General features: G+C 52.5%; 5 protein-coding genes across 7 annotated transcripts in view; 2 read left to right on the forward strand and 3 right to left on the reverse strand.

The window, feature by feature from the left end:
- The window catches only part of USP39 (ubiquitin specific peptidase 39), a 34,674-nt gene extending 26,530 nt beyond the window's left edge, over positions 1-8,144 (reverse strand). Inside the window, exons 1-2 of the mRNA XM_019714542.3 lie at positions 7,748-8,144; positions 5,074-5,281 (exon numbers count right to left, since the gene is read on the reverse strand). Of these exons, the coding sequence (XP_019570101.1) occupies positions 5,074-5,083 (10 nt within the window). The 5' untranslated portion in view covers positions 5,084-5,281; positions 7,748-8,144. The remainder of the gene's footprint in view (positions 1-5,073; positions 5,282-7,747) is intronic.
- On the forward strand, positions 475-6,270 carry C2H2orf68 (chromosome 2 C2orf68 homolog). Its single transcript, XM_074332274.2, has 5 exons — positions 475-579; positions 798-1,148; positions 1,230-1,348; positions 2,127-2,278; positions 2,640-6,270. The coding sequence occupies exons 2-5, from the start codon at positions 1,042-1,044 to the stop codon at positions 2,760-2,762; spliced, it is 501 nt and encodes a 166-aa protein (XP_074188375.1). The 5' UTR covers positions 475-579; positions 798-1,041; the 3' UTR covers positions 2,763-6,270.
- A 131-nt stretch (positions 8,145-8,275) lies between the features above and the next one.
- On the forward strand, positions 8,276-12,579 carry TMEM150A (transmembrane protein 150A). 2 transcript variants are annotated; one of them, XM_019714544.3, is made up of 8 exons: positions 8,276-8,412; positions 8,941-9,122; positions 9,583-9,630; positions 9,965-10,051; positions 10,661-10,728; positions 11,030-11,157; positions 11,390-11,567; positions 11,816-12,579. In XM_019714544.3, exons 2-8 carry the CDS (start codon positions 9,058-9,060, stop codon positions 12,055-12,057), a joined length of 816 nt encoding a protein of 271 aa, XP_019570103.2. In that variant the 5' UTR covers positions 8,276-8,412; positions 8,941-9,057; the 3' UTR covers positions 12,058-12,579. The 2 variants fall into 2 exon arrangements, with proteins under 2 accessions (XP_019570103.2, XP_019570102.2); XM_019714543.3 differs by having other exon boundaries at positions 8,350-8,412; positions 9,583-9,769.
- A 642-nt stretch (positions 12,580-13,221) lies between these two features.
- On the reverse strand, positions 13,222-15,068 carry RNF181 (ring finger protein 181). 2 transcript variants are annotated; one of them, XM_019714545.3, is made up of 5 exons: positions 14,912-15,068; positions 14,135-14,265; positions 13,844-13,953; positions 13,595-13,669; positions 13,222-13,357 (listed from the first exon to the last, which is right to left on the reverse strand). In XM_019714545.3, the coding sequence occupies exons 1-5, from the start codon at positions 14,995-14,997 to the stop codon at positions 13,298-13,300; spliced, it is 462 nt and encodes a 153-aa protein (XP_019570104.1). In that variant the 5' UTR covers positions 14,998-15,068; the 3' UTR covers positions 13,222-13,297. The 2 variants fall into 2 exon arrangements, with proteins under 2 accessions (XP_019570104.1, XP_019570105.1); XM_019714546.2 differs by lacking the exon at positions 13,595-13,669.
- Positions 15,069-17,096: 2,028 nt separating this feature from the next.
- On the reverse strand, positions 17,097-23,996 carry VAMP5 (vesicle associated membrane protein 5). The gene is made up of 4 exons (XM_019714552.3): positions 23,915-23,996; positions 23,366-23,430; positions 18,034-18,171; positions 17,097-17,560 (listed from the first exon to the last, which is right to left on the reverse strand). Exons 2-4 carry the CDS (start codon positions 23,414-23,416, stop codon positions 17,351-17,353), a joined length of 399 nt encoding a protein of 132 aa, XP_019570111.2. The 5' UTR covers positions 23,417-23,430; positions 23,915-23,996; the 3' UTR covers positions 17,097-17,350.
- Positions 23,997-25,422: the final 1,426 nt, after the last annotated feature.

Below are 25,422 nucleotides of genomic sequence, written 5' to 3' on the forward strand. Positions count from 1 at the left end.
GACCCCCTTCAGGACCCGAAACTGCTTTCTTTGTAAAGTTCTACTGAGGTGTTTTGACATACAATAAACCGCACTTTAAAGTGTGGGATTTGCTCAATGCTGCCGGGATGGCTGTATGTACACTCTGAAACCATCGCCACGGTCAAGATAATGAACCTCCCCGCCAGCCCCAAACGTGTCTGCGTTGTCACTACAGGTTAGTGTGCGTTTTCTAGACTTTGACGTGCACGGAAGCACACGGGTGTCCTTTTTGGCGCAGCCCCTTTGCGTTGGCGCGTTTATTTTGAGATTCATCCACGTCGTATCAACAGCGCGTTCCTTCAGCTTGCTCAGCGGTATTCCACTGTGTGGGTGCACCGCAGTTTGTCCCTGTTCTAACGACAAATTCCTCATTGCGTCTATTCTTTTAAGGAGGACTGGAAGGGGCGCACGCTCAGACCCCTGAAAAGCCCTGAGTCCTGCTGCGGGAGCAGTTAAGACAGCTGGCCGGGGGGCGCCGAGCTGGGCGGTCGGGGGGACGGCTGCGGAGCCCCGGCGCTGGGGCCCTGCCGGAGTGCTCGCCTCACAACCCCTCTTGAGGTAGGTGCTCTCCGAGTCCCCATTTACAGATGAGGAAACTAAGGCACCGGGGGTCCGGTAGTCAGCCGAAGTCGTGCAGCTCAAGTTTCACAACACCCTACCCCCAGAGAAAGGACGGGAAGGCGCCACACCGAACACTGAGTGGTGTCATGGGTGCTGAATTGTTTGACGTTATCAGCAGTAAACCTAAAATCTTGTTTCTTCTCCCTGTCACAAAGAGAAGTCCCGCCCAGGGCGTGGAAGTCGCGCACGCCCCACCCACCCACCCGCATCTGCGCCTGGAACTCAGCGCGCGGCGCCGCTCGGCCCCACGGCCCTTTACAGACGGAAGGTTGGGGTGCGAGGCCGGAAGGCGAGGGAGGCGCGGTGCCGACCTCTCCCGGCGGGAGGGTGACTATTGGAGCCGTTGCGGCGGCGGCGGCGGCGGCGGCGGTGGCGGCGGCTCCGCGCCCAGGGCTCCCGATGGCAGCGACGCCGGACCCCGGGCCGGGGCTCTGCTGCAAGCCTGGCGGGCGGCTGGACATGAGCCACGGCTTCGTGCACCACATCCGACGGAACCAGCTGGCCCGGTACCGCCCCGCCCCCGCCGTTCCCCCACCCCCAGCCTAGCGCAGCCGGGCTGTCCCTGATTCCCGCTCGGCTCTCCGCAGGGATGACTACGACAAGAAGGTGAAGCAGGCAGCCAAGGAGAAGGTGAGGAGGCGACACACGCCCGCTCCGACGAGGCCCCGCAAGCCCGACCTACCAGTGTACCTGCCGCGACGCCGAGGTGAGGCCGCCCGTCCAGCCTGCCTGCCAGCGTGCACTGGCCGCTGGCCCTCTGCCTCAATGCACTCCCTTTCTCTAAATGGGAAAAAACAAAATACTTCTATTCTCCAGAGTTCATTCAGTTCATCCCGTTCCTTCCTGGAACCTGCACCTCGACACTCCTCAATCTCCGCTCAGTGATTGTATTTCCTGGAGAACAGGAAAGGAAGGGCTCATGGCCCCCAATTAAACGTCACTATTACAGGACATACTTGGGAACCGGCAAGACAAACCCAGTAAAAGGCCTTTTTCCCAGCTTCCCTGGACGTAGCGATTGCAATAGTTAATATATGACGCTAGACTTCTTGAGCGTTAAAGTGCTTTTAAGTTTTCTGTACGTTGTCATATGTTTTCATAGGACTGCGTAAGTTAGGAACTGTTCATCGTCTCTGTTTCACAGTCAGGAAAATAGGCACACAGAGGTTAAGTAACTTTCCCAAAATCTCAGAGCTCGTAAATGGCAGAGCCTGGATTTGAACCCAGACAGAGCTCTGTTCGCCTTTCAACTACCTGCCAACCCTATTCATTAGACAGATGTGCATTGTGCGCCTACTGTGTGACAGGACTGTGCTGGCCCTAGAGCAGGGGTACAAAGGTAAAACTGAGTGGTGGCACATTTCACACAGATACATATATACACAAACACACACAGGGTTCTTAAAAAGAGGGGGGCTTTTATCTGTGGTCAGGAACTCCAGCAGCCTTCCTCTCTTCCTTCTCCCTCTGGTTCATCCTTCCAGATGGCTCTACCCACCCAAGCAACCCAGACTGTGAAGAGTCCGGTGACGGCAGCAGTAGTGGTGGCTCGGAGCCAGAGCCGTCTGGCCATCAGCTCTTCTGCTTAGAATATGAGGCAGACAGCGGAGAAGTCACATCAGTTATCGTGTATCAGGTACGCCTGGTGGAAACAGCTACAGCCTGAAGGTCCTGGCACATGGTAGAAATCACTCCCAGACCCTGAGCCACTGTTTTCATCAGGGCCAATGGGAAGTGTCTGCTCCACATGGAAGCATAGACTGCTGGGCAGTGCTTTTGAGCACAACTCCTGTCACGCGGTGATTGTCAGTGGGCATCAAGGAGGGCTCGTGGCCCTCAGTTGAGAATCACTATTACAGGGGATACCTGGGAAATGACAGGCACTGGCAAGAAGTTGTAAGTCAGACAGAATTATTTGAGAGTGTTGTCTAGGGACAGGGCAGGTTGCCTTTCCAGAGAGGCCAGGCCCTGAGCTTCCTGACTCTTCCTCCACATAGGACGATGACCCAGGAAGGGTGAGTGAGGAGGTGTCAGCACACACGCCTCTGGATCCATCCATGCGAGAGGCCCTCGAGTTGCGCATCCAGGAGGAGATTGCAAAGCGCCAGAGCCGACACTGACCAGGCTGAAAGCATTGCCAGCAGGCGAGACTCACTGCCCAGGGAGCTCACCCCTAGTTTGGGGGTGCCAGGACCAGTCTGGGCTGATCTTGAGACACACACGCTCATACTCCACAGCTGCTGCACCCACAGGAAAAGAGTGTTGCAGGACTATGCCTGGCCACGTCCCTTGCAGCCACTCTTTCTTGAGTATTGGCCCATTTGACCAGCCTAGTATTTTGGAATTTTTGAGAATTTTATTTGGCTAGCTTGGTGTTCTCCAAGCAGAGACTCCAGGGAGAGCTGAGGTTTATGAAGCCTGTGCCAACATGCTTTCTCACTGAGTCCATGCCCTGCGACACCGGGCTACTGCTGCTCCACCCAGCTCTTTGAGCCATGTTTGTTATTTTATGGTTCTTTGCTACTGTGCTTCTGCTCACTTCCATACATGTTTTCCTCCATAATTTTTTCAGCTCTGCCTCTTTGTTCTTTTCTTTCCTTCATCCTTTTGTATCAGAGTTCATCAGTTCCATCCACCCCCAACCTCCCAATGTGACTGCACCTCCAGCTGCTCAGGACTTTGGAGGTGTGGGGTTTGGGGGGATCTACCTTTCTGACAAGCTCTCCCAGTAATTCTGATACCAATAAAGTGGGAGATCTTCATTTTGGGGTCTGACTTGCAAGCATGTCTCCCTCCCCTTCCGTGGATTTTGCAAGTTTCTGTCAGCCCCGCTGATTTGCACTGTCTAGATAAGGAGACCTACATAGGAAGATGATGAACTAAACTGCAAGGATTTCTTGCAGCAAAACCTCCCTTGGTTAGGACAATAGAATTCCAGCTTTCAACCTTATCCCTAAAGGGGAATTATCAAAACAAGCTTGAAACAACCTCTCCAAATGTGATTTCACAGTTGAACATACATACAAAGAGAAATTCAACATTAGCAATAATTGCCTGTTTGGAATCCTAGTTGCAAACAAACAACACACCAGAGGGAGGAAAAGGAACCTCTCATCTTCTCTTCCTCTGCTCCATGTTTTCTCCTTTCCTACCTCCCGAGAGTATATAAACTCCCAAGAGACCCTTAAAATAAAGATCCCAGGAATATCACTGCTTTCACCTAAGTGGACATTTTTCCTAACAGAGGGTTAGGCTAAGGTCTGAGAAATCCACAAGACATCCTGTGCACTGCAGTTCCAAGCCACTTCAATTTTCCAGCACATCAGCCTAACCTCAGTGACTTGAAATTCGGGGTTTACCTGAGCCGGTGAGCACTGAGACTTCTTGAAACAAAAAAAAACATCCCCTGCCTCAGGGGTTTTTCCACATCAGGGTCTCAAGATCAGTCTGACTGGTCCATCTCAGCAGCTTTTCTCTTAAAGGACACCTGAGGGCACTCTTAAACTACGAAATTAAATGGCAGCAAGTCACAGCTTGAAGTGACAGAAGAATGCTGGGAAGGGGAGCCAAGTGGATAAGTTAGAAGAGTCTGGTTGTGAGGCAGCCAGGGACCACAGTGCCCCTGACCCACAAAGCTGGCCCAAGGTTAAATGCCTCAAACTTGCCAGTCCTGGGCTCAGTTCTACTTTTACATGAGAAAGTCTGCCCTGTTGATTCAGGTGGGCTCGAAGTGCCTTTCGACTTACAATGTTAACTACCCTCCAGAGCCTCCTGTTAAGGAGGCTGTGCCATCATCCTGATCTCCCTGCAGCTCAGAGGACCAGTCCTTTGAGTCTTCCAGCTCTTCATCTGACCTTCTGACTTGGACATAAGATTTCACTGGAGCTTTTAGGCTTGCCAGTCTTGAAATACTTTTGGGGTCCATCTTCTCACAGCTGGATGGCCTGCTTCCTGGATTTATTACAGAAGTTAGAAACAAGACCAGAAGAGGAAGTTGGGGGCATAGCACCTGAAATGTTCGCCTCCATTCCTGGTTTGTGAGAAGGGACACGTGTACCTATTGTCTATGTGTTTGTCATGTAATCCTCACACACTCAGGTAAGAAATTGAGGGGAACTCCTTGTGTGTAATCTTTTTCTCGAGGCACTTTGCTTATCAAGTGCATATAAAATATTTTCCACCCAAGAGAACATTCTAATTCTTAGCTAATTTATGCAGTATGACTATAAAGCACTTAGCCTGGGACTTAAATGAGAGGTGGTCTTTCAGAGCAGGCCAATTGGTGAGGCTGCCATTGTTCCAGGCATGCCTGAAATACTGCTCTGGTGATGGCCCTCAGCCAGTTGACAGCCTTATAGCTCAGGCTCATTGCTTATTGCCACACCTCGTCTCTTCCAAAATGGTACTATCCAGTTTATTCACCAGACTTACCTCCAGACATCTTTCAGCTGTTTTAAAAAAATTGGTGCTTTGTCATCAAGAAACATGTTCAGAGCATTTCCCACAAGCTCTAGAGAATGTCCCAAAGAGGACTGTCCCATGCCGTGTAGTGCAGTGGCAACAGTGTTGGACTAGCTGGAGCTTTCCATCAGGCTGCTTCAGAGTCAGCACTCACTTGACTAGATACATTCTTGGCTATCTAAAAAATAAGGGAAAATATTATCTGGTAAGCTGATAGGCCTATCTCATGCCCATCCAAAATGAAGTATTTTTCACTTACTGAGGGTAAGCCTTGGATTTTAAGGTTGTGTGTTTCCTAGGCCACAGTGGGTAATGTTACAAGTAGAAGGAAGCTGGGGTTTGCGGGGACTTTGGGCTGTGCAAGAACAAACACGAAAGCTTGAGTTTGAGCCAGCTGGCAAGCGTGGAATCTTTGACGAATGTAAAGCAAGAAAAGAATGTAAAGCTTTTTGGATTGAGTGAGCGTAGGAGCCGGTGGAGCCTAGCCAACCAGTAGTAAAGACCAGCATGGGCTGTACCAAATGCTTCTCCCTATGGACGAGCCTCTGAGAGACATTCCGTCTCCACAGTCTACCCTGAGGGGTACTGCCAACTAGAGATTAGCCTGTGGGGCTGAAAGAAACCTTTTGGTGTAGTGAATATCCAACCTGCTGTACATTTGGCTCCATCTGTTGGATGGTCTGGTAGTGGATCCCCCAGCTGGTTCACAAATGTAAATGAGGCCTTTACATATAGAAGGAGGAATAAGGACAGATTATTTTCCTACCTCTGAGCTGCAATTTTGGGAGAATCACCATGGAATGTTGACAGTTATTTGAAATATTTTAAGCTCCTCCTTGAATTCCTGCCCTTTTCCTAAGGAATTAGATGGCTAAGAAGCCATAAGCATCCACCCCAAATCTCCCCAATGATTGGAGTGATGCTAGAAGTGAAAACCTGAGTGAATGGCTCCTCTGCCTTCTCAGAGCCACCAGAATTACAGACTGGTTGCACTGGTTGTGTTGTGTTAAATGTATACAAAGCCATACTCTTTTGTTTTCTCGTTTCAATGTTTTTGCTGTGTGGATGAATAAAGTGGAGTATGCAAATTATTTGAAAATCTTGGAAGGAAGTTACTTTTCAAAGACAGTATTCTTTTTAATCAATAAACTTACTATTTTTACAGCACTGTTTTTGCCAAGAGTTGTGAAATCACTTGTGTACGTAAAGGAAGATTAAATGCCTGCCCCCGAGTCATTCAGCACCACAGAATCAGCACTTGAAATCTCATCTCTTGCTTTGCCTGACTATTTTAAGAACTGTCCTGGTGGGAGCATAACATCTAGACTCACGTAGCTTTAGAGCTGAAAGGGACTTGAAAGACATATGGTCCTACTTGTCTGATAACGCAACTCTTCCCTACCAGCTACCCAGGAAGAGCTCTTCTGTCACAGGGAGCTTTATCTTGGGGTAATTCTGTTTTAGGGACTACTCAGATTGTCATATTAAGCCAAAATCTGCCTCCTTGTCACAGTTCTGGAGTACCCATCTACCCACTTTATGTTAGAACAGCCAGTTTAGAACCTGAATAGTCCTCTCCGGCCTTCCCCCTGATAGAGGCCGGAAGGCTCTCAAACCCAGATCAACAGGATACAGTAAGTGTTGATAAAGAATCATAAAGTTCAAATATATGGTGATAGAAGGAGAACCGACTCTAGGTTGTGAACACACAATGGGATTTATAGATGGTGTAATACAGAATTGTATACCTGAAATCTATGTAATTTTACTAACAATTTTCACCCCAATAAACTTTAAAAAAAAATCATAAAGCTACTGAGGTAAGAAATGCTAGGGTCCATGGCACCATTAGGCAGATGAGAAAAGGGGGCCTGCTCCAGTGAGCAGGAAGAGGGTGCCTCTGAATTAGAAACAGGCACCCATTTGTCCTGGGGCACAGAGCATGGCCAGCAGAAGGTGGACTGAATTTTACACCCCACTGGTCCATTCAGCCGGCCTTACACAGTGACTCCTCTGCACAGCCATAATTCTTGGCCCTGCTTTAACTACTTGTCCTGATAACGATTTGGTAAAGGGGTCTTCAACAGGTTTTCTCTTTCCGTTTTTACTTGCCACTGGGTCCAAAAAGGTTTCTTCTTCGTCAAGCCATTGTCCAGCTTACCTGTGCCATGTGCCCCCCAGTACAGGGCCCTGTTTTACCTTTGCCTGCCTCACCAATGCTGCGGCACTTCAGCTTCCCGCCTATTGGCCGCCTGGGCCCACGATCCCTTCAGGTAATGATCTGTTGGCCCCAGTGTTGTCTTGCAAGGGCTCCCAACAGATGCTGGGCTGCCTTTTAGAGTGCTGGGCACCCTTCTGGTGGGTGCAAGGAAATATTCCGCCCTTTTAATCAGGAAAGGAACCAGGAGGGCTCTCTTGGCCTGTAAGTTTTGGTGAAATTGGTGGGTAATTTATTTCCACACTATCCTGTTTCCTTTTCCCAAATTGCTCTGGGTCTCTCACCTTCCTCTGTTGCCTACCAACACCTGACCGTGTCTACTTAGGATGATATCCATTGGTCTCTGCGGCCATTTTCAAGTTAGCGTTGAGCAGTCAGGAGACATGTTTTGGACACTGACTTATGGACAGTACTCGGTGTACTTACACCCTTGAAAATGTATCCAGTGAAAGCATCCTCCAAAGCTTGCTGAGTCGATGAAGCATATAGGCCAAGAACAGGGCGCTTAAGTTTAAGGAACTGGCAGCCAAGACTTTGCGGACCCGCCTCGCCTTGGACAGAGGCAGACCCACGGCGCCACGTTGAGGGGGATGACCTGAAAAGTCTCACTGTCGGCCTGTCGGGGCTGCAGAAAGTGCCCAGCGGTGGAGGGAGGCTTCCTCCAGCCACGTGCACGATGACGACCACAGGTGGAGCTGGAAGGTGGTGCGAGCCCCCGATCTTCCCATCTCCCAAAGCTTCCACCGCAGGAACAGGGACAACAGGACTATCCTTTCGGCATCTCGGAATCTGAGCCGCCGCTCGAGTTTCACGCCACGGCCCTGGCTCCCAGGTCCCCGAAGCTGGGGAGTCACCCTCGTTGCACCGGGACGCGGCGCGGGACCTCGGGAGTTGTAGTCCGGAGCCCGGCGCGGGCGCCGGGGTCGGGACGGTGCGGACTCCAGGTCCCGACGGGCGGCGCGGCGCGGCCTGGGGCGCAGGGCGGGGCCGCCGGCCCTTTAAACCTGCAGGGCCACTCGGAGGGCCGCAGCCGGGGACGGCGCCAAGCGGGGGCCGAGCAGTGCGCAACGGCGACAGGGCACTCCGGGGAGGTGCGTACTGGGCCCCTCCCTTTCCCGGGACCCCCAGGGATCACCGAAGGAAGGTCGTGTTTCGAACCCGGGGGCTCCTCGGCCGCGGGCTCCTGGCGCCCACGCGGGCGGGGGCCGGGCTGGGCTTCCAGCATGAGCCCACCCTTCCCCTGGCGCGGTGGTCGCGTGGTTTCCTGTGCGCGGCCGATCCTCCACCGGGCCACCACCTCTCCCGGCTTTCTTTGGCGTGGCCTCTTGACCGTCCTAACTGCAGCGTGGTTCCCAGCCCAGCTCCCTCAGGCGAGGGAGACGGACTCCCTGTCCAGATGTTATGGCCCCGCCTGAATCCCTGAGCAGGCCCGTGGCATTTGGGTGGGACGCGGAGGTTCTGGGTGGATGCCAGAGAGTGGCCCACAAAGTGTGGGCGCTCCGAACCCAAGCGGGCGCTCGGAATCAGGTGGTAACCATCTCCCGCCCCCCGCCCCCGCCCCCGCCCCCAGCTTTGACCACTCACTGGACCCTGGACTTTGATCTGTCTCTCTCCACCAGGCCCGGGGCAGTTGATGGTTTTGACGAAGTATCTTAAGGTAGCTGGGCCCGCCCCCTCTTCCCCACCTACCTCTTGCCATCCCCCCCACACCACCACCACCCTGGCTTCCCTCCCTCATGACCGCCTGGATCCTCCTTCCTGTCAGCTTGTCAGCATTCTCCATCACTGGCCTATGGACTGTGTGAGTAAAGAGAAAGAGGGGGAAGACAATTAGGGGACAAAATGGGCCCAGGCTGAGGAGGGACAGGGACCCACCCAGGACCCAACAGGAGCTTGATAGCACACACAAAGCCCCTCATCCTGTTGCAGGCCCCAGGGTGAAACCCAGCTCATTCTGACTGTCTCCAAAGCCCGCCCTGGTGCCTGGGCACACAGCCCATTGGGACAAGGTGGCACCACTGCTGTCCAAGAGGGTGGCCCTGACAGACATACTTCTAGCCTGGGCAACTTCCAGAGGTCCTCTAGTTTGCGGCCATTGCTGTGGGTTCTGATCTGGTGTCAGGCCTCAGGGCCACTCCAACTTGACTCCCTAGCAAGGACAATGAGGCTGAATGGGACCAGAATCAAGGGAGAGAAGAGTCAGTGGGCGGAGGCTGGGCTGAGAGGGTCATGGGGGCAGGGTGACAGTTCTGCTCCCACAGGTACGCCATGGCCGTGATGAACCGCCACGTGTGCCCCGTGGAGAACTGGTATGGCGCACTCTGCAGACATCTTCACTCTAAAGCTCCCTTCATCTCTGTTCCCTCTTGGGCCGGGGCTGCTGCGAGCCAGACGGAGACCCTGGGCCTCACTGCTCTCCTCTGACATTGGCGCGCCTGCCCCTCCCAGGCATGGCTTCGTGCCCACTTACCTGCTTCCCACTTCCCTTCGCCCCTTTGGCTTCTGTCTCAGGCGGGCCCTGGGAAGTGGGCTCCTCTCCTGAAAAGGGAGGTTTGGGAAGGTGGTATCTGAGAGGCCAGAGGTGCAGGCCAAGGGGTTAGGGGAACCCCTTTCCCCCAGGCTACTCTCTGTTCTGCCCGCCAGGTCCTACAACGAGTCCTGCTCTCCTGACCCCACTGAGCAAGGGGGCCCCAAGACCTGCTGCACCCTGGATGATGTCCCCCTCATCAGGTAAGGCCTAGAAACTAGGCAGGTCAGAGATACCTGTGTAAGGCCCTGATAGACTCCCAGCCAAGCCTCTCAAGCAAAGGTCTGTCCCAAAGGGTCTCACAGGAATAATAATCATATTAAGAGCACTTAATAACAGTACTACTTGCCAGTTCCTATGTGCCAGGCACTGTGGTGAGTGCTTTACATGCATTTAGGCAGTTATTGTTTTCACCATTTTATAGGCAAGGAAACTGAAACTAAGTTATGTCATCCATTCAGGTCACACAGCTAGTAAGTGGAGACACGTGGATTTAAGCTCAAGCCCTCTGATTGCCCAACCCAAGTTCTGGCTCAAGGAAAGCCAAACCAGCTACAGGCCCTAACAGTCTCGGGGAGTCCAAGGAATCTTGGGGCCTGCCAAGCAATTCTGGGCACTCCCTAACCTGTCACACACGAGCTCTGCTTTTTTGGGGAGGGAGGGGGGCATCAGCCTGGCGCCAGTTTGTGAGAGACACTGGCCCTTCTCTGGCTTCAGTGAGGCACAAATAAAGCAAGAGAGCAAGTGGGCTAGAATGGGGGCCCTCAGGTGCACCTCCCCCTCTTACTCTGCCCTTGCCCTCCTCCCCTCAGCAAGTGCGGCACATATCCCCCGGAGAGTTGCCTCTTCAGCCTCATTGGCAACGTGGGTGCTTTCATGGGTGAGTTGTGCCCTTAGCCCCTCTACCCAGCCCAGTCCAGCCCACCCCTCCCCCCAGAAGGGCCCAGGAAGCTCTTGCTTAACACAGCCCACCCACCCAAGGGCTAAAGCAAGAGGGGCCACAGGCTGAATCCCACACAGCTACCGTGCTGGCTGGAGCCTGAGAAAACCCAGTTTATCACCCACCCATCTATTCTCTTCTGGCCCTCAGTGTCTGGGGGATGGGAGCTAACAGGCTCCTGGGCTAGGCCAGGCCAAAGGAAGGCACCAGTGCTGGCCCCACCTATGCTTTCCTCCCCCAGTGGCTCTGATCTGCCTCCTGCTCTACGGGCAGTTCCTGGAGCAGAGTCGTCATTCCTGGATTAACACCACAACACTCATCACAGGCTGCACCAACGCTGCAGGCCTTGTGGTGGTCGGCAACTTCCAGGTACACCTGCCTACCCACCTCTTGAACTTCCCCTATCAGGGCCTGGCTGTCTGCAGGAACCCTCGGTCTCCTAAGGATTGACCTAAGCTGCAGAGGCAACCCCTCAAGGTTGGGGGTGGAGGAAGGAGGGCCTAGACAGAAAACAGGGTGGAGAAGGGAGATAGGGAGGAGGTATGAAGGTGGGGGCGAACAAGTGGGACCGCTTGTCTGATGAGCTCCTCTCTGGGCCCAGGTGGATCATGCGAAGTCTCTGCACTACATCGGAGCTGGTGTGGCCTTCCCTGCCGGGCTGCTATTTGTCTGCCTGCACTGTGTCCTCTCCTACCATGGGGCCTCCGCCCCCCAGGACCTGGCTATGGCCTACCTGCGGATTGTGCTGGCAGCCATCGCCTTTGTCACCCTGATCCTCAGTATCCTTTGAGGATTGGGCAGCCAGGAACTCTTCCTCTAGCCCAGCCTTTCTCTCACCCAGGCAGGGGGGAGGGGCTGGGGAGGATGGTACACCTTCCAGGTACCACTGCCTAGTGGTCTTCTGCTCCCTCTCCTGGGAGGTGAGGCCTGGTCCTTTGCCCTCCCCTAGTTACATGTCTGGGAGGGCAGAAGGGGTGTCGCCAGGCTCCCACACATCCTACTGAACGTTTCCTTAGCCCCATTCCAGGTGGTGTCTTCTTCATCCATGAGAGCTCTCAGCTGCAGCACGGGGCAGCCCTGTGCGAGTGGGTGTTTGTCATCGACATCCTGGTTTTCTATGGCACCTTCTGCTATGAGTTTGGGGCAGTCTCCTCAGAGACACTGGTGGCTGCACTGCAGCCTGCCCCTGGCCGGGCCTGCAAGTCCTCGGGGAACAGCAGCACCTCTACTCACCTCAACTGTGCCCCCGAGAGTGTCGCCATGATCTGAAGGTCTGGGGAGGGTGGCTGGCCCGGCTTCTGCTGCTCCCCACCCCATGTCTTCTTTGCATTTATTTTGTACCAAAAACAATTTTGAGAAAGTATTCTGTTGGGATACAGGCTTCCTCACTACTGGAGGAATGGCCATCCCACACCCACCTGTGCCATAGAGGAGCAGGCCCTGGCAGCTGCCTGAGCTGCACATGACCCGCTCCCCACTCTGCAGTGTTATGTTTAAAGGTCACATATCCTCAGTCACCCAGCCAGCCCTTCAGGTGCCTTCTATTCCCCAGTGCCGAGGCCAGACCGCTGGGGTTTCCTGCTGCAGGAATTGGGGGCTGGGAACAGCAAGAGGGATAGAAGTTGGGGAGGGGAGGGTGAGCACTCCTTAGTGTGTGGGAAGGTCCACTGAACTACACTGGGAATCTTCACTCTGCCCCTTACTTTCTTTAGGGCAAATAACACAGCAGAACCATGTGGGTACTTTAGTACTTTTTTATATATATATCTATTAAAAGAATTCTAATTTGCATGTCTGTAGTCTATTCTGGAAAGACAGAGAGGGCCTGATTCAGGCCAGCTTTCCCTAGGCAAAGGATGGGAAGCCCCTGCCCTTAGGGAGAGTCCTGAATGCCCACTGCTCTTTGAGAGCAGGGCTGTGAGGAACGGGAACAAAGGATGCCAGGTGCTAGCCAAATACCCCTCAAGCCTTTATTTAAGCAGTCTAAAGAACTGACAGAGCTGATCATTTCACACTTCCTTCCCCTACTCAGTTTGGTTTGAAGTTTGATTCCTTAGTATAATGGGATATGGGGAGGGGGTGGTGTAGAAAGCAGCTTTAAAATGTTAGAAGCAAAAAAAAAAAGCCCCTGGGATTCCAAGGTTGACTAAAAATTATAAAGAGGGATGCAGACTAGTTTTTCTTTACCATCTTTAAGTAGTTAGACCGTGACACATTTTGCTTTCCAACCATGAACACATAGGCCCAAGCCTGGCTGGTTCAGTGGCCAAGTTCTTGACCTAGGGTCCACTGCCTTCAGGCCAGCAGGCTTGGCAGGGAGGAATACGCAGCCTGGTACCTTCTGCAGTCCAGGCCCACCTTCTCCAGTAGCAGTAGGGCCCTAGTGGAGTGTGTAGAGCCCCTGCCCAGGCCTGTGAGCAATGTAGCCACAGCGTGGGTAAAGAAAACTTTAATGAGGATTCGAGGTGCAAGAAGAAAATATGGAGGACAGGCATGAGCCCCAGGCGCCTCATGTGTACATGGCTCCGTGCAGGTTCTCAAGTCGGTGCTTCTGCTGCTGCTTGCGAGCCTGAAGGAAAGAGGCAAGGGCCATACCTGAACACCTGTGGGTGATGGGATGGGGCAGCTATCAGAGCTGGCTCTCCCTGTTTTCAGGTCCCTGGCTTCTGTATTGCCAAGGCTCTTGCCCTTCACCGCAGTCACTGAGAAGGCAGCCAGAGACCTAAGGCCTACCCAGGCCTGCTGAGGTGGGAGATGCCCTAAGGGAACTCCATTACCACCCCGTCCACTTACCACCAGCCCCTACCTTCTCTCGTCTGTGCTCCTCATAAGTGTCATCATCAGTGGGCAGTTCATGGCGGCACAGGGGGCAGGAATTAGTCTGGGAAAAGCAGGGCAGTATTCCAGCCCCGGCCTGGTCTTCATAAACTAATATCCGTCCCCTGCTTCCAGTGTTCACCCCAACCCTTCTCCCTTCTCTGATCCCCCAACAGTTCATAAAAAGAAGGGTCTTGTGAACTGGGCAGGGTGATGGCTGAGAGAAAGGAAGCAGTACCTTGCTTAGCCAGGGCAGAATGCAGTTGGAATGGAACAGGTGATGGCAAGGCATCTCAATAGCAGTCTCCTCCTCCTCAAATTCCAAAAGACACACGGGGCACTTGAGCTCTTTAGGAGGGAGTGTTTATCAGAAGAGCTGCTACAGGCCCCACCTCCCAGCTTCCACTCCTAAAGGACACTCTTGCCCCAACCTGGCCTGGAAAACTGAAAGGCCAGTCCACAATCTAGCTTGGGAAGGGGTGGGCCTGGCAGACCTGCCCCAAAGAGCAGAAAAAACTAGTGTTCTCACCAGCATGAGAGCCCCTGATGACCGTCCTGGGGAGATTCTCAACCGCAGTCTTGGCAGCAGGGGGAGGCAGGTGGTGATCCCAGTCTACTACCAACCCCAAGTCTTCAAAGTCCATCCTATTGAAAAGTGATCTGGGAATAAAGATGCAAGGTCAGAACCCAAGAAAACATACTTTTTCTTTGCTCCCACAATTCACTCAACATTAACAGGTAAATACCCTGCCCAGCTAGTAGTAATATTAATAATAGCTATTAATAATAAGACCCCCTTAGTAGTGATCACTAGATAAAAAGCAAAGTGAGAATTGTTTTACAGCTGCTATCTGACAACCCCAAGCACATAGGCTGTTTATTTCCATTTTACACAGGCATCAGGTTTAGAGAAGTTACTCAGGCCACTCAGGAATGACCCGGTAAAGCCAGATTCCAAGTGGCAGTGTTGGCATGCTTGGTGTTCCTAAAGAATGTACCTACTCCCATCTACACTGCCCCTACGCGGACCCCATGACCTGCCTTCTGCTGTACCATTTAGAGCCCGCTGCCCGACCACCCCTGACTCCCCATATTCCAGCTCCAATCTTTCCCAGAATCCCCTTGCCCGGGCGACTCACGGACGATCCAAATTATCGACCTCCCCTCGAATCTAGCCTCGGGACTAACTCTCCAGGTCATTCATCCGTTCTCCCCAGAATCTGCTGCCTCAGATAGTCCGCCTTCCCAGCCAGCCCCAGTCCAGAAACCTGCTTCCGGGCCCCACCTCCCAGCCCCGCGAACCCACCTGGCGAGCTCCAGCAGCATATTCGTTCGGACCTCCTGCTCTTGGTCCAATGGCTCGCAGTCATGTTCATCAAAATAGGACGCCATAGAAGCCAGGCTGTCTGACACAGCAGACTGTCGGACCCGTTGGACTGCGGCCTCGCGGCGCTCGCCAATAAACTAGCGAGTTGAGAAAAGGTAACCAATCAGAGTACGGGAAGGCGGGCACAATGGCTCGTTAGACGCACAGAAAGCGGAAGTATTACTTCCGTCACCTCTTTTTGGCTCGAGTAAATCATGTGACTAAAGGCTAAAGCCAATGGCAGGGGCGGGAGCTGATCAGGAAACTTTTGGAGTCCCAGCCTAGGGTGGGTACGTAGGAATGACGTATGGGCTGCGACCGTAGCGCCCTGTGGGCTGTAGGAGTCCTCCGTCCGCCCTGCGGCGCGGAGGGTTTCGGTTGTGCAAATACTACAGGCCTGTCAGAGAGGGAGGCGCTGGCCCGGGGGCCCAAGTGTCTTCGAGCCAAGGGGGAGAGCCGGGAATCGGGACTTCCCGCTCCTGTGCCACTTCGCACCGCGCCCCACCCCCACCCCACCCCCCAGCCCTAGTTAGTTCAGGAGTTGGCCTTCGATTTCTCCCTGACCCCCACAAAAGGAACAAAAACTTCCTGTTCATTTTTTCTGTGTTAGGCGCAAAAGTAAAGGGTGGGGCAAACCTCCCTAACCAAGAGAGAAGATCCCTGCTGGAGAAACTGGGGCTTTACCTGCTCATGGGACTTTCTGTGTGACCTTCAACCCATTGCTCAACTTCTCCTCGAGCTCCAGTAGGACTAGCAGCTTGAATTAAATACTAAGTAGTTTGCATCCCTGGCTACCCACGAATGTCCTGGAGAGAGGAGAGGAGGAGTTGCATGCAGCTTTAAGGGGGGGAAAAATCTTGATATTTAACTCTCAAACATTCTGATTTAACTGATCTAGGCCTGGGTGTGGTGTTTTTATAAGTTCTACATGTGATTCTAACATGAGGCAGTGTTGAAAACCACAGCACTAAATGATTTGGATGATAGCTACCATTTATTTGGCATCTAGAACCTTGACATTGATGGGTATTCTATGCACAGTATAAATAATCCTCACAGTTATTCTGGGAGCTAAGTGAGACTACCCCTTTTTACACATGTGAAACCCAAGTGTGGGAAGTGGCTTGCCCAAATTCACATGGTCTCTAAGTGGAGGCCTCAAGGCCAAGTGCTCTCCTCCATCTTTCCCAGGAAAGGTGGTAATGAACCCAGTAGAAGTAACAAGCTCTGTGAGGGATAAAGATCCACACAACTCTCCAGTTTCTTCTAGTTTCTCTGTAAGTAGCCTTTTCTACCTAATAAGGAACTGCTTCTGTTACACGCTTGACCTTAAATTCCTCTTCCTACCCACACTTCAGTGTGAGATGCAGTTCAGTAACCCAGGCACAGGCTGCCCGGCTTCTCCAGTCTTGGTAGGGCCTTCTTTCCTTCTTGCATGGACTTTACCCAATGATCTTTCCTGTGACCCTGAAGGCATTGCCTACTTGGCCCTGTGCAGCCCTAGAGCTTTAAAAAGCCCAAATTCTTTCCTCCACACCAAACTCCAGGCCATCCTTTGTGACTGCATTACAGCACCATAGAAGCCCTTCCCGTTTTCACTGCCCCGGTCTCATCTGTGATCTGATGTAAAGCTTGAGGAAGAACATGGGCAGAGAAATTGAGGAGGAGATGTTCAGAGTGGCAAAAGTCTATCTGAAGGTGAAAGCCTCATGATACAAATCTCTAAAGTGCTTTCCTCTTTGTCATCCCTTTGGTGTCCCATTGGTCCTCTGAGCATCCCCCAAGACATCAAAAAACTAATAGATTTCATCATTAGAGAAACAGGCTCAGAGAGCATCGTTGAAGGGTCTGGTTTGGGGCCTGTTGTGTCTTTACACCTGCACTCCAGAAGGATCTGTCTGTGTATGGCTGGCTCAAGTAGGAAAGGGAGAGGAACGGACCATTTCCCAAGGGTGCCGTCCTTCATGTAGTAGCCTTTCTAAATAGCCCCAGGGGTGGAGGCACAGCAGGATGACCAGCCTGGAGACCTTCCCTCTTTCTCTCTCTCTCTTCTCTCTCCCTTCTCCTCTCTCTCTCTCTCTCTCTCTCTCTCTCTCCACACACACACACACACACACACACCAGCTTTTAACCAAACAGCAGCTTTTAATCAAACAGCAGCTTTTACTGAGCTCCAGGTGGGGCTGGCCTGGCATGGCCAGTGCAGCAGACTGCCCTCAAAGGCCAGTCCGTGGTGTGATAGGAGATGCAAAGGTGCACACATTGGGGCTGCCCGTCAGTGCTCACTGGGGTGGCTCAGATGGGAGCAAACTCCAGGGTTCTCTGGAGACCAGAACAGGCCAGTGTGGCCAGTCGGCCTCTCCTCCAGGCCCAGCTGGCTCAGTCCCCAGGCCCCGAGGCAGCACCTGTGTTCTGGGCCTGCGGAGCACTGCTGCCCTCACTGCTCTGTGGGAGAAAGAGGACGAGCAGCACAATCACGAGGATGAGCACGCCAGCGCCCAGCACCAGCCCCAAGTAGATCCGGCAGCGGATGTTCTCCCAGCGCTTCTTCTGGGCCAAGGTCTTGGTTGTCTTGCTGAAGGCTGAGCTCTGTGGATGCCCCCAGACACAGAATGGGAGTTAGTGATTCTCCCGAAGCCCCAGAGCCAGCTCCTCCCAACTCTGCCCCAGCAAGGGTGGTCTCTTCCTGAATCCTTTTCTTCCTGCCTGTTCCCCTTCCCCACACAGCCTCTCCTGGGACCCTCCCACACTGACTCCTAGTCTCAGACACTGGTAGAGCCCTTGACCTGCAGGCTCATCCCCAGTTGATAATGCCAGTCCTCAACATTTAGGGAGGTTCTGGGCATCAAACCCAAGCCCAGCTTCAAACCAAGGACTTTTCACTTCATGAAGCCTAGTCATTACATATCTAGGCTAGGGGTGCCTCAAGGAACCCACGCTGCCCCTCACAGGAGACTCAGGTGCCACCAAGGGCCTGGAGGCCCTGAACACAGCCTGAGAGCTCCCTCTGAGGGCTCGTCCTACCCTCTCCTGCCCCCTCCCTGCTTCCCCAGGCCTCACACCATGTCCAGGAGTTGATCTGAACGCTGCTCCAGCTCTGCCAGTTTCCCATCGCGCTCCAGGACCTTGTCAAAGTTGTTGAGCATGATTTCCGTCACCTCATCCGCCTGCCGCTGGCACCGCTCCAACTCTTTCCCTGCCTGGGCACCAAGCCCAAGGTCAGGGCTGAATGAGACTCACACCTGGCCTTCATCTGGTCCTGAGACCTAGAAGTCTCCTTGCCCCCACTGTGTGTGTACAGTGTATGAGTAGGGGAAACATCTTTCATGGAAGGATATATGTGTGGAGTGAAGGGCCACCCTCCTAGGTGTGTGTGGCTCATCTTTTGTCTCACAGGCCCCTCCTCTTGCCCATCAAGGCAGGTCCCAGTTCGGCCTTGGCTTCCAGCATCTCAGCTTCCTCTAAGGTGCCCCAGTATGGGAACTTCCCAGGATCCCAACCCACCACAAAGCAGACACTTTGCTCATCTGCTCTAGGATGGCCTCTAACCAATGCGCACCTGCCCTACAGCTTCCCACAGCAAAGAATAGGAAAGCAACTACTTGCCTAAAGGTCAGACAGCGAGGCGATCCACCCCACAGTTAGAAAGGTAATTTTGGACCACCACGCATCACAGTCTCTGCCTAACCCACAGATACACACACAGACACAAACGAAAAGATCAGATCTCCCTCCTTGGGCCTCTGACCAGTCAGGCCAGTTCTGCCTCCTGACCTGACCTGCTTGGCATCAATGCTCGAAGTTGATGCCCTGTCTGCCTGGCACCTCAGACTTCCTGACCGCCAACCTCCAGCCTTTCAGCTAACTAGGATCTTCACTGGGGTCCAACTCACCCAGATGAAACCAAGCCTCAGATCTCCTAGCCTGGGCAGCAGCCTCACTGAGCAATGGAACCCAGCTTGTTTCAGAGGACCGGGAAGGGAGGTGCAGGGTCTAGGCTGGCCGAGGTTGAGGAAAGGGGAGAGGAAAGAAACATGGGTCTCAAGCCAGAAAGAAACTGGGCTTTGGATGCATGCAACTGGGAGAGACCCGGGGCAAGGTCCTGGGGAGAGCTGGAGGTCCAGGAGTAGGTGCAGCGACAAGTCAGGGGATGAATACAAGAGGTTTAACAAACCATAGCAACTTCCTCCGCCCAGCCTAGTTCTCCACAGCCCGTCCCTATTCTCCTCTCCTCCCTACAGAGCATTGGCCAAGCTCTCTTTCCTACCAGACCACATTGCCCATTGTCTACCACAGATACTTTGGCACATGACTAAATTCCACTTAAAACCGCAGAAAGGGAAAGGATGTGGTGGTTACAGAGGGCCACCTCCTACTCAGGCAAGAATGTACATTCAGAATCCTTGCAGCTGTCTTGCACACAACCTCGAAGCATTCCCAGTACATGAGTCCTTTCTCCCCAACGGGTCCACAAGCTCCCAGAGGGAGGGCAGGGCCCAGTGCCTTTCCTTTATCTGCCACCATCCCAGGGGTCCAGGAGGTCGGCACAGTGCTGACCATTGCAAGGACTCAGTGAGTGGGTCAGTTGCATTATAGCCTGTCCAAAAGCAACTCTTAGTCCCAAGAGCTGTTATCCTAGTGTGTTTATCCAGCCCAGCAGGAGTTTCAAGGGGCAGCATCTGAAAAAGTAGGTCAATATTTGCCTATGAGCTAGAAAAGCAACCTGCTTGGAGAGGGGGCAGGCAAACCACTGTCAAGGGGTGCTTGCAGGCAGAGGAAGCAGTAACTGGGGAACAAGGAGGAATAACTAAGAGAGCTGGGAATGTGCACTCATCTCTACCTGTTCCTGAGTCAACCATTACCACTGCTATCGTAATGACTAGATTATTCAACAAGGCTCCATCATTTGGAGCCTCTCACGTTCAAACAATCCGAGGTATCCCCACATTCAAATAGTCCAAGGCAAAATCCTGGGAATGGTCAAAGATTTGAACATGAGAATCACTGCTAGAGACTGGTGGGAGGTTGGGTATTATTTTTTCTACTCTGAATGCTACAGCTGTTATCATATTCTCCAACACAGGAGAGATTTTCCAGGAGAGGTGGCTGTGCCTCCCACCGTAATCTGCAGCCTCCTTCCCCCACTGGAAGCCAAACCCTGTCTGGAGCCAAGGTGGGCCCAGGCCTAAAAGAACACATTTGCTCCAAGAAACACAGAGGCCTCAGGCTCAAGTCTCTGGCCCTCTTTGGTCCCATCCAACCAGAGGAAAAATGACACTGTATGCACAGGTGTCTATACTGGCACAGAGAGAAATAAAGACCTGTGGGATGTGGAAGAAGGGCAAGGCCACGCTGCCTGCTGCCACGTTGAACTCAGCCTAGTGCCTGGCACGCAGTGGCCGTGTGGAAAGCGTTTTCTAAATGAATTGTACCTGTTCTTAAGATGACTATAGGGTGGGGAAAGAGACATATATGATACAGTTAGAGAGAGTAAAGAGTTACACTGGGAGATTCAAACAGTGTTCGCAGAGAGGTGATTCCTGAGAACCACCATAGATGGGGGAGGGGAGGAGCCCTTGAAGGATGGGGTGGAGCTGGGGCATTCCAGACGTAGAGAGACAAAGACACTCTTTGAACAGTGATGACCAGGCAGAGGGTCAGGATGGAGGGGCAGGGTGGGCTGGAGAAAGCCATAAAAGTCAAGAAGAGGAAGTTTACTTGGAGGGAGGGACAGAGCAAGAGCTAGTACAGGTTTCTGAAATAAGCGCAACACCAGAGAGGTGCTGCAGGATAATTTCTCTGTTGGTGGTAGACTGGCCTGGATGGAAGGCAGAGAGGCCAGCCAGAAGGGGTGGAGACGTACCATCAGCAAGAGTGTGAGGTGATGTCCACCAGGCTGGGGGGAGCAGAGAGTGTAGAGAGGATGGGTGGGTGAGAGAGTCATTTCTGAGCCGTGCCAGGGGCCTGCAGGGCTTCAGGTTGCGAGCCTGGGGGAGAGGGCAGAAGCAGCATAGTTGGCAAACAGAGGGTGGTAGTTATGTAGCAAATGTTTCTGACAGACAGTCACCCTCTGTACACAACCTCCCTCCTTTGAATGCTCAAAAGTCCCCTCAGGCTTTTCCAGGCCAAATCCCCTCGGTTCCTCTGAAAACAAAGCTCTCAAAAACCTCCCTGTCATAACTTTCTTGTCTCCCCTCTCTCTTGGTTAGTGGCTAAGAAACCCTATTCCTGTGGTCAGATGGACCTGGGCAGTGATCTGGTGTATCAACTGCTTCCTAGGGCAGCCCTCACCTGAGCTCAGAGACTAGGAGCAGGGCTCTGCATTGTAGCCCTGGGTTCCTTCAAATCCTGCCTCTGCCACTCACCAGTTGAGTGACTGAAGACTGAGAACATGACCTTTCTGATCCACCACTTTCTCATCTGTAAAGTGGTGACCATAATAATATCTACCATGTTAGATAAGACATACGACATATTATAAAGTGCTTAGCACAATACCTGACACATACTAAATGCTAAAAAAATAACAGCCATTATTATTGATCTAGCCCATTGCCCTAGTTTTTTGTTTGTTTGTTTGTTTGTTGTTGTTGTTTGTGGGGGGTAGGGGGAACAGTGTGTTTCTCCAGGGCCCATCAGCTCCAAGTCATTGTCCTTCAATCTAGTTGTGGAGGGCACAGCTCAGCTCCAAGTCCAGTTGCCGTTTTCAATCTTAGTTGCAGGGGGCATATAGCCCACCATCTTATGCAGGAATTGAACCAGCAACCTTGTTGTTGAAAGCTCACGCTCTAACCAGCTGAGCCATCCGGCTGCCCCATTTTTGTTTTTTTAGCAATCAGATCCCAAGAACTACATAACTTGTGATCAATAAAACCTCTTAGATATTCTTACAAAATACTCAGCCAAGCAAAGTCTTCCTTATGGCAAATTTGTGCCCTGAATTGTTTCTAACCTAAAGACAGAACTTGACGTGGGCCTTTGAGAAACTGTATCTAGTTTATTTCCATCGGGCGCCGCAGGCTATTGACTGTAATAACAGCCACCATTCAATGGACACATAGTCTGAGCTAAGCACTGTGCTGCCAGCTGTCTGTTCACTTTATCTCATTTAATCCTCACATCAGTCCATTGAGGATAGTACTATTATCCCAGTTTTAAAAGAAAGTGAGGCTCAGAGGGGTTAAATCACCCATGCAGGGTCACAGAGCCACTGAGTAGAAGACCTCAGAGTTGAACCAACATAGATTCCAAGAATCACATTCTTAACCCCGGTGCTAAACGGAATGCAGGCTAAAAGGAAGTCAAATCATTTTTAGCTGGCTGGCTGAAAACTCACCAGACCTATTGATGCTGCCAGCTCAACTTGTGTGCATATGAAGGAGGCCAAAACCCAAATTCTTTGGACATGAGAGGACCATCTACAGATGAATGAATTCAAGTCATTTCCATCTTTCCCATCACTATTTCGTTCCTACTCTATCTCCAGTACCCGTCACCATGTCTGGCACAAAGGAAATGCCCAAGAAATATTTGTTGATTGAATGAATTAGAGAAGAGAAGGGAAAGGAAGAAGGATCCAGCAGAGAAGGGGGCTGGGAAGAAGGGAGTGAAAGAGCAGGGGGCAGAGAAAGGGGCAGGAGTAAAAGGATGGAGGGATGAAGCTAGGAGATGGGTGGGGGAGAGAAATATCAACACACCCTCCCCAGGCCCTGATCCACTATTTGCCTCAAATGAACCTGTGAAAGTCCCAGAGTTTTCAACTACTCCTTAATAAACTATCCTGGCCTCCGTCTACCTTTCAGGAATTTCTTCTCCCGAAATGCTAGGGCCAGCTGGAAGCCCACGTCTAGCCCTGCCTGATCCCCTGCCCTGCACACTGGGAAGTGGGCTCTGGGCTCTGTCCCATTCTCAGAGCCTCCCTCAGTTTCCTGGCACAGCCTTAGAGCTCAGCACTACCTTCCTGCCTAGCTTCCTTTTCCTGCCTGCAGTTCCCTGGAGATGAAGCCATCCATGCATCGCAACCCCTAGACAGGCCCTTTCATCACACCTCCGCCAGCTTCTCCATGGCAGAATCTTAAAGCACTAAGCCTGCTTCCTTCCAGGCTCATCTTCATGGGTGGTGGTGGGGGGAGCAACTGGTACCACCTGTTCCTAACACCTTTGCCTTGGAGTTGACAAGTAGAAGCAGAAGCCAGAGTCTGCAGCAGGAGTAGGTTATGACTCAGCTCAGGAATGTGTCCCTAGATAGGGGTTAGGAGGGAGTCAGGACTGCCACACTCTGATAACTTCAGTGGAAATTTTATAGTAAAAATCTTCCTTTCTCTTTCCTCTCCAAAACTCTGCCACAGGCTGGCTCAGCCTCCACCACCCCATCCGCTCAGGTTTCCTACTCACCAGCCAGGCTGGGCTCCTCACTGTCCCAGGAAGTGCTGAAGAGGTCATCATCACATTACCTACAACTTCTCAACAGCAGGGTCTGAGCGCCAGGCAGGTCTCTGCCATTGCATCTCCTTTAACCTCACACAGACCCAGAAAGGCGGTTATTGCTGACCCCACTTCACAGAAGCGGAAAAGGGGGCTCAGGGAGGTTAAGTGACTTGCCGAGGGTCACCGAGCCGGTAAGTGGCCACTATGTAAGTCAGGATCTCAGCCTGACTCTGAGGCGGGTTCTGGTAACCAACCACTTGATTCAACCAAGTGGAAGCGAGTCCTATTCGCTCTACCCGGGGCAGCCTGATGGGGCTCACACCACACTTGTGAGCTGCGTGGGGAGTGAAGAAGGATCTGGCCTCTGCCCCGCTCCTGGAGCTGTCACATTGCGGGAGCACCGGCCGGATCCTGGAGGGCGCCCGGGCCCTCGGACTTCAGATCCTGTCTTGCAGCCCGGTGCTTGCCCTCTGCCCCGCTCCCGGCCACCCCGCCCCGCCCCGCCTGGGTCCTCACCATCGCCGCTGCCGCCTGGCCTGCTCCGGCTCCTCTGCACGCAGAGAGGCCCGGGTGCCAGAGCCCAGGAGGAAACAGAGGGGCGGGGCAGGGCGGGGACGGGGGGGGGGGGGGGGGGGACGCCTTCTCTTAGCTGCGACAGAGGCCAAGTTCAAACCGAAAGCGAATGTCCAACAGCGACCGGGGTCCTTAGAGCGCCTCCTCCCTGGCCGCCAGCGCCCAGCTTCTTATGACTCTCCAGCCTCGTGAATTGGGGACACTACACCTAAGCAGCCTGGCACCAGGTCTGCAAGCTGGTGACACCTTGGGGCCCAATCTATGAAATTGGCACAGTGGAGTGAGCTCTGGAATGTGCTCAGAGAGGCCTCTCTGTGGCTGCTTCCAACATCAGGTAGATTGGGCTTCCCTGGGGAGGTATGATTAATTCATTCAACACAGGGCTGTGTGAGTGCCATTGGCTGTGTGCTAGGCACTTGGGACACCTTGAACAGCCAGGCGGGGAGTTTGTCACCTTCGTAAGTGCATCTCAACTATAATTAAAAACCACCACCCCCAAAAATGTTTTGAAACTGAAGAAAGTTTATTCACAATAAACATTGTGAATGCACTACTTGCCACTGAATTGTACATTCTAAAATGGTCAATTGTATGACTTGTGAATTTCACCTCAACTGGAAAAGAAAACAGACTGTCATGGAGAAAGTGCCAGACCTAGCTTTTCTGTATTTCCCTCTTCCCCAGGAAGACAAGCGAATCCCTGCCCTGATATGACTCTGCTCATTTAGAGGAAGGGTGAAGCTGGTGTGTCTACTGCCCTTCTAGAGCCTTCCTGAGCTGAATCTGCCCATCCTCTCCTGTCACTGCTGCAGAGAAGTCACTAGTCCCGTTCTCCACCCCACCCCATGCCACCAACATCTCAAATGTGACCCCTTTTGAGGAAGGGGGTTGAGTCCCTGTGAACATGGACCCACCCCCACCCCAGCCTGTCTAGGTCCCAAGAAGGTTTCACCCAGTTCCTTGGCCCTGGAGTTCATGACTGCACTGAGGAGAGAGACGATGGGCATAGTCGTGGCACAGACCACCCAGCGTCTCTTCTGTGCTTTCTTGCTCCCTCCCCAGCTTTTCGAGCATGATTCCAGAAACTGACTTGCCAGTATTAGTCTGAAATCCTGTTTCCCAACCCTCCCCTTCCCCACTCTCTCCCCAAAACAGGTTGTTTTCAATTCCCTATGTGGGAAATAGGGACAGACACCGTTTCCCTGAAAATAAGACCTAGCCAAACAATCAGCATCTTTTAGCAAAAATTAATATAAGACTCGGTATTATACTTATATTATATTGTTATTATATAAAACCCGGTCTTATATTACAGTAAAATAAGACCGGGCCTTATATTAATTTTTGCTCCAAAAGACACATTAGAGCTGATTGTCCGGCTGGGTCTTATTTTCGGGGAAACACAGTAGAGATGACAAGAACCCGTCCCTCAAACCAAGGCCAACTGGGCA

Source organism: Rhinolophus sinicus, chromosome 2 (assembly GCF_057876585.1).
Source record: "Rhinolophus sinicus isolate RSI-liver-muscle chromosome 2, RSI-T2T, whole genome shotgun sequence".
NCBI lineage: Eukaryota > Metazoa > Chordata > Mammalia > Chiroptera > Rhinolophidae > Rhinolophus > Rhinolophus sinicus.

Coding starts and splice junctions, on each gene's coding strand:
- C2H2orf68 (XM_074332274.2), top strand. CDS start 1,042: ATGGCAGCGACGCCGGACCCCGGGCCGGGGCTCTGCTGCAAGCCTGGC. Junction 1,149..1,229: donor CGACGGAACCAGCTGGCCCG/GTACCGCCCCGC, acceptor GGCTCTCCGCAG/GGATGACTACGACAAGAAGG. Junction 2,279..2,639: donor CATCAGTTATCGTGTATCAG/GTACGCCTGGTG, acceptor TCCTCCACATAG/GACGATGACCCAGGAAGGGT.
- TMEM150A (XM_019714543.3), top strand. CDS start 9,633: ATGGCGCACTCTGCAGACATCTTCACTCTAAAGCTCCCTTCATCTCTG. Junction 9,770..9,964: donor GGCGCGCCTGCCCCTCCCAG/GCATGGCTTCGT, acceptor TCTGCCCGCCAG/GTCCTACAACGAGTCCTGCT. Junction 11,158..11,389: donor TGGTGGTCGGCAACTTCCAG/GTACACCTGCCT, acceptor CTCTGGGCCCAG/GTGGATCATGCGAAGTCTCT.
- RNF181 (XM_019714545.3), bottom strand. CDS start 14,997: ATGGCGTCCTATTTTGATGAACATGACTGCGAGCCATTGGACCAAGAG. Junction 14,266..14,911: donor ATGCTGCTGGAGCTCGCCAG/GTGGGTTCGCGG, acceptor CTTTATTCCCAG/ATCACTTTTCAATAGGATGG. Junction 13,954..14,134: donor CATCAGGGGCTCTCATGCTG/GTGAGAACACTA, acceptor TCCCTCCTAAAG/AGCTCAAGTGCCCCGTGTGT.
- VAMP5 (XM_019714552.3), bottom strand. CDS start 23,416: ATGATGACCTCTTCAGCACTTCCTGGGACAGTGAGGAGCCCAGCCTGG. Junction 18,172..23,365: donor TGAGGAGCCCAGCCTGGCTG/GTGAGTAGGAAA, acceptor CTTGGTGCCCAG/GCAGGGAAAGAGTTGGAGCG. Junction 17,561..18,033: donor CAGATCAACTCCTGGACATG/GTGTGAGGCCTG, acceptor GGGCATCCACAG/AGCTCAGCCTTCAGCAAGAC.